General features: G+C 39.1%; 1 protein-coding gene across 2 annotated transcripts in view; it reads left to right on the top strand.

Moving 5' to 3' along the window:
- Positions 1–5558, top strand: part of LOC101852446 (transmembrane protein 68) — a 14464-nt gene extending 8906 nt beyond the window's left edge. For both annotated transcript variants that reach the window (XM_005111832.3, XM_005111833.3), the window contains exons 6-9: positions 736–799; positions 1651–1726; positions 2387–2450; positions 3738–5558. In XM_005111832.3, the coding sequence (XP_005111889.1) occupies positions 736–799; positions 1651–1726; positions 2387–2450; positions 3738–3833 (300 nt within the window). In that variant the 3' untranslated portion in view covers positions 3834–5558. The remainder of the gene's footprint in view (positions 1–735; positions 800–1650; positions 1727–2386; positions 2451–3737) is intronic.
- The last annotated feature ends 1034 nt before the right edge of the window (positions 5559–6592 follow it).

Below are 6592 nucleotides of genomic sequence, written 5' to 3'. Positions count from 1 at the left end.
GGGGGGTAAAAGAGAAGTGGGTTATTTTTTGCACTGGTGATTGTCTTGAACAGATGGCTTTGAGAGCAGGTTGGACCGTAGTTTAAGTTCACTATTTCAGTCCTCTAAGTGGATGTCGGTGGCCTAGTAGTTAGGCTCTCAGACTCACAACTGCCAGGTAGTGGGTTCGAATCCCATCAGGGGCCTGACATTGTGTCCTTGGGAAAGGCACTTCACACGCTTTTTCGTCATTTCACCCAGGTGGGAATGGGTACCCTGCTATAGACGGTGAAAGATCTTGTCAGTTTGTTAGTGTTTAAGCGCTTAATCAGCTGCTTGCGCTGTATGCTTCTTGGGAAGCTGAGAATGTTTCGGAGTGTTTTATGTCTGCTGGGGTAATAATATAGTGTAAAGTGCATAGAGCTTGCTGTTGAGCGGAGGTATGCGCTACACAAATGCTATTATTATTATGAACAGCAGTGCAGTCAGTGAAGTGCTGTCTGTTATCTTTCATATTATCTGTCTGTGATGATTGTCTTGTTGGCCTATCAGTAAGAAATACCTGGGGAATAGAAAGTAAAATACACTTTCTCTTTTTCTGAGACTAGATTTGTATAGATATCTCCTGTTTAAGCCAGGAAGGGAACCTGTCATCTTTTGATTGCATGTCAAATGGTCCAGTGTGTTCTGAATGAATTTCCTGAACCAGTTGTGGCCTTATATTTTGTTCTGATCTCATGTTTTTTTCTTCCTCAGCCAATCATTCCAATGTTCACCATGAATATCAGAGAAGCTTTCAGAACTCCTGGCTGGGCCAGAGGTAAGATGTGATGGTATCTATTGATTGCTGGCAGACTAATTGACAGATAAATAGACAAACTGACAAACAAATGGACATGGGAATGGATATTGCGTATCGTTTCCTGCAAAAACAGGAAAACAAGTGTTGCAGTGTGGTCTGATGCATCAAGGATATTTTAAGTCTGACTATCAATCTATGAGTATGATTGGTGAATTCTCCTGTCTTGTTTGACATATTGTCGCTGTCGGAAGCAATCCACCTTTGTTCAAATTTTGAGAATTTTCCATTTTTACACCCTTCTAAAGCTTTATCAATGATGCACCTTTCAATATCACCAAAATGCAGTTTAATGCTGTGGTCAAGGCTTACAATGTTCTTGCTTTTCATGATTCTGATAGGAACAATGCAACAAAAACTAGTTTTATGTCCCTGGTGTAAAGAGTAACCAAACTGACTTCAGTGGCTTGCTTTCGACACCAATGATATGAATGGTATCTTTTCCTCTCAATGTCCTCCTATCTATCTGTCTGTGAGGGTGACTGGTGGGTACCCCAGTGTGGTCCATTCCTTGTACTTCTTTTTGGTGTAGCTTAACTGTGATCCAGAACCATTATTTTGAAATGAGCTGGGTGGTTGAAGGGTGCTGCTGGTAAACTGTTATTTTTCTTTTCTTTCCTTCTGTAGTTTCTTTCTGTGTCTTACTTTTATCATGTATGAAATAACAGTTGTTGTGTCAGTGTGTTTTGCTTTACTCAAACAGACTTTTGAATTTGGGTCGTAATCAAGTGTTTTTGCCGTGAATTGCTTCACTCAAAGAAAAGTTTGGAGTTTGGGACATTAAGAAAGATTTTTGTTTTTATGTTTTTCAGCTTGGCTTCGAGGATTTTATGAACGCACTCGTCTACCTCTAGTACCAATTTATGGATTTTTCCCGGTGAAATTAAAGTAAGTCCAATAGTTTGAAAAGTAAGAGCTGTAGTATCCTTACTGTGGGAGGAAGCACTCTATAATGTTAGTGTTTTGCCTCTCAAAATGAATGTGGGAGGAAGGGTGGGTGGGGGAGGGGGGGGTTTGTGGGGGAAGTTTTTAATATTTTTTTAATTAATCAAGTCTCTGGGACTTTGGCCAGGATTTGGCTCTGTCGGGCGAGGTCAAAGTAGGAGACCTACAAAATTCTTTATTCTCTAATATGATGAAGAAAAAAAAAGAATGATAGAACCTGTTTTGCCTATCTGTGTGTCGGTGCTTCACTCTTAGGTCAGTCGTGAAACAAGGCTATGTGTTCGGTCCACCCTATCATGACACGAGCATGCCTTAATTCTTCAAGCTCTGCCCTCCCCCCTCACTCTTTTCTTCCGCCACGTCTCCACCCCCACCACTCCCCCCCCCAACCACAACCTTACACCCTCCTCCCCCTCTCCGTCTAAGCCTACAGGTCCCTAAGCCTACAGGACCCGTGCACCAGGTTAATTATGCATATTGAAAGCTTGGGATTGAGTTACCCCTTCTTCTTGCTTTCCTTTAGTTTAAACATATTACAAGGGAAAATACAATTATAATTTTTCAAGCTCCTGTAATGTAATATGTTTATGTTTTTCTTTTCAGAACAATATTTGGGGAGCCTATAATTCCTAACCCAACATTATCGCATGAGGAGCTGAGAGACTTGGTAATTCCATTTGTTTAGCATTTTTGAGTGTCTATGTCTCCATCATAAAGCTTTATAAAGTCAGTTGTGGCATCTAAAAATACATTTTCTTTAACTCTTTTCCTACCAGGCCAAAATCCGCCACTGGCCCAGGGCTTTTACCTAACCTATTTTTACGCCCCTACCCCACCAAAGGAAAATGTCAAAACTTCCAACTAAACACTCTCAAACCATATCTTATGGCCCATCAAACTGAAGGTTAAAAAACAATCTATCAGATGGCGATACAATATCGAAGATTTATTCCAATTATATTACTTAGGGGTTCTAAAAGTGATTATGCAATATCGAGGGTGTCATATGAAATCAACAATTTTCCAGCTTTGAAAGGTCATATCTAAAAAATATAAACAACAGCATCATTCAAACTTCCCAGGTAGGTTGCCTCAAGTAATGTGAAGAAACGCTGAAAGTTATGTGTGTGTACCTATTACAAAAGTGAAAATATGAGACATATACTGAAGTCAGGGGAGCGCTTCTCTTCTTATACTTACGTGTCAATGGGGACCCAAAAAAAAGCGCGCTGAAATGACTAAAAATCGTCTCTCAGTGTTATATTTTTTCTTTCGTATCTGCTAACAGGAAGTCTATTCTATTATTTTGAAAACATTGATCGGCCGAGGTTTTCGTGTCTTTTCATAACTGGAATGGAATAGATAGCGAGCTGCTCGAGCCGTATTTTGCAGCTCCCCGTACAGCGAGGCCAGGTCCCCGAGCTGCAAAATACGGCTCGTGGTAGGGAAAGTATTAAAGTAGAACACATACATTCTCATGCGCACATATATACTGACACACACATATCATACATACACTTGCTTTGACTTGCACAGGATTTTACTAGATAATTGATATTGTGGGTGGTTGCCACTAGTAGGTCCTTTTTGTTTTCTTTTCCTTCACTATTCCTGTATGTATGTTTGTATGTCCTATTCTCTTTCCCAACACTAAACAACTGTTATTATGTCGATGTGTATGTCTTTAATCAAAACAATTGAACCACCTGAAAGATAGCTCCTTGCCGGTGGATAGCCGGTGTTCTGATGTGGTTTGCTCCTTTTTTCCTATCAAGCATCTGTCGTCCTTACCTCATCTCCCCCCTCCCCCCCCTTTCTTTTTTGTTTGTTACTTTTTTGTAAAAATTCTAATCTTCGGCACGTATATGACCTTATTGTGTTGCAAGTGCCGTCTAGCACCTACTAAGACAATGATAGCTTGTTAATTATTTTGTTCTTGCGTATTTCCCCTCAGGTGAAGAGCAGAATTGAAGACCTTATCATTTCTCACCAGCCTCGACCAGGAAGTATCCTCCAAGCTCTCCTGCAGCGTTTTCCATGGTTTCGGTGACGGCAGCCATGTCTTCGTACAGTTCCAGAGGTTTTCTCCTGCCCTATTTACAGCCTTATTTAGCTGACCCTTTAAGCCAGTGGCTGCTTTGTGCTTGTTCAGTCCAGTGACCAAACTATGGGGACCAGCTTCAAGATGGTGAAATTTTGTTGGCAAGTATACTTAGTGAAAAGGCTACTAGGTCACAATATTGAGCTATAATTCTGAAAAATGCATTTTTAAGTACAGTTGAACCTGCTTTAACAGCCATCTGTTCAAGGCAAACATGTTCTAACGATCACATCCCACTTCCCCTTGCATTATGATGACACTGTCCAAGACATCCATTTGTCAATGACGACTACTTTTGCCTTTGAGAATGGGTAGCCATCATGGACAAGTTCAACTGTATGTTTAATCAGGAAAAGCATTTACCAGGAAGGTCTACTATTGACTATAATAATAAGTACATTTACTCTAAGTTAGACTAATGTTGTGTCTTGGAAGCTCTTTCGCTCAGGTATTTTTCTGTATTTTTGAAAGTGTTGTGTAAGTGAAGAAGGTTGAGCTTCTCTCTTTCACTTTAGGTGATTGGTGATGCCCTCATTTTATTGGCCCTATGGGCTGCATGTGATGTGCGGTGCAAGTATTGATATCATAGTAAGTGTGTGGTGAGAACGGCACATTACCATCCCTCTCTTGTTTCTGTCTTGATTTTTCACCTGCGCTAAATGGTCATTGTTGTGTTGTTGAGCAGTTCATTAGCTCCGACTGCATATCATTGTTTGAGTGTTTCTTGTTTGCCGTTATATGATGGGAACTGCTTCAGGTGTCTTTACGGTTGGATGAGGCTGGAGGGTCTGTGGGTTCGAGGCTAGCTTGTGGGGTTGATCGGGATGTAGAGTCTGTATTTACAGTGTGGGCGAGAAGTGAAGGTAAAGAAACAGCTGGTTTGTGCCAGAGATGAAGGTGATGGCACAACTGGTTTGAGCTAGGGGGGAAAGCAATTTATTGGTGCAAGAGGGGGAAAAAAGACTGCTGTACTGTTAACAGTGAAGGAAAATCTTTTGTGACAAAGTTAAAATACGCACAGTAGATGTTTGTCGGTGATTAAGTCAAGCTCTTTTGAGCCATATCTTTTCGTGGGATTCCTGGTATATCTTTTGTACTATCCTGAGATTATCTATCAAAATCTTAATATTTTGCTGATTTTTTTTATATTTTGGTTTGAATAATTGTTTTGTGAAGTCCACCCTCACTGTGCTATAAATATTGAGTTCACCAATTTCCTACGAAGCAATGTGGGGTGCATTGCAAAACTGGACTTTGTGTATTGGTAACCCACACTGTGTGTATTGACTGGATGACAATTTGCTTTTGTATGAAGGGAGTAGACGAACTTTTATCTAATGAATGCTTTTATGACAATTGTGGGTAAGTATCATCTGGAATTTTATAAGCTAAATCATTTCATCTAAAGTCTGGAATTACTTTGAGGTTTGAAATTTAGAGAGAAGTTGAAAAATGGTGTTACGTTATTGTTAATCCTACGTCACCATTAGGCTTGCCATTTACTACTGCTCTCTCTCTGATTGTTCTTGACTTAAACAAACATTATAGCTTCTCACAAGGGAAAAGCAAGGCTCTTTCAAGAGCAAGTCATCAATAGGATTGAAAATGAAATTCTTTCAGACGACTATAGTAAGTCTTCAGGATGTGAGAGTGGAAATTCTAGTGACTTCCATAAATAAAAAACATGATCACTTTTTACAAACATAATTCAGACACTGAATTGGTGCTCTAGTCTAGTTGTTCCTTCTGTCTTGTCAAACATCTATTGTCTTGATCTCTCCTGCTTTTTTTGTGTTTGTTAATCTCTTGTAACACCTCTAATCTGCAGCATTTTATATGACCTTATTGTGTTGCAAGTGTCGTAAGACTCTTACTAAAACTAAAACACACTGCATTGGATTTTAAAATGGAAAATAATATATAACGTGCGCTTTCCAATTTCTAACGTAATGAGACATAATTATGACATACTTTGTTTTCTGTACTGACTACAATTTATTTTCATTATAAAATGTTATGTGCTCCGAGTGACCTTGTCGTGAAAATATGTCCATCTCAAATTGGAACTGGCATCTGTACTAGGAGGAAAGAGTTAATGCCTGTCTTCATCACACAAATATATGGCTCAAGGGAGATGAGTTCTGAAATCCAAATGATAATTAATTAACCTCATCTTGAATAAGCGTGCTGCTTGAACGAATGAATGCTCGTCTCTATTTATGGCGTGATGCTGAATTGTGCTCTCAGTTGCCGGCATCACACTAACTCAGTCGAGTCTATGTGAACAGATATTATGAACTTAAAAGTCATAGATTTTTTAAACTGTGATCATAGTTCTTATTTTTTCTTTGTACTTGTATATTGCGTCATGACATGCTGGAATCGGATGCTTGTCAATTTTTGGGTATATGAAATTTTTGGCATAAACTTTAAACTTATTCATTTGCCTTTCTTTTAATAAAAAAAGAAAATACACATTTATCTAAAATAAAAGTCTAAATATTTACGATTGAAGGAGATGGGGATGGCCTGGTGTAGGACGTAAAACTAGTGAGAAAATGGATGCCAAAGTTAGGGGACTTCCAAAGCTTTAGAGTGCTTGGACACTGGAAATTTACATTTTTTTGTGCCCTTGACCATCTCATCGGGGATTTTTTTTTTTTTTTAGTAAAATCCATACACAAATGTGTTTTAGATGGACGTAATAA

This window comes from Aplysia californica, unplaced genomic scaffold (genome assembly GCF_000002075.1).
Source record: "Aplysia californica isolate F4 #8 unplaced genomic scaffold, AplCal3.0 scaffold01133, whole genome shotgun sequence".
NCBI classification, from domain to species: Eukaryota; Metazoa; Mollusca; class Gastropoda; order Aplysiida; family Aplysiidae; genus Aplysia; species Aplysia californica.
Note: the sequence above shows the minus strand (reverse complement) of the source record. Positions and strands in the feature narration are given on the sequence as shown.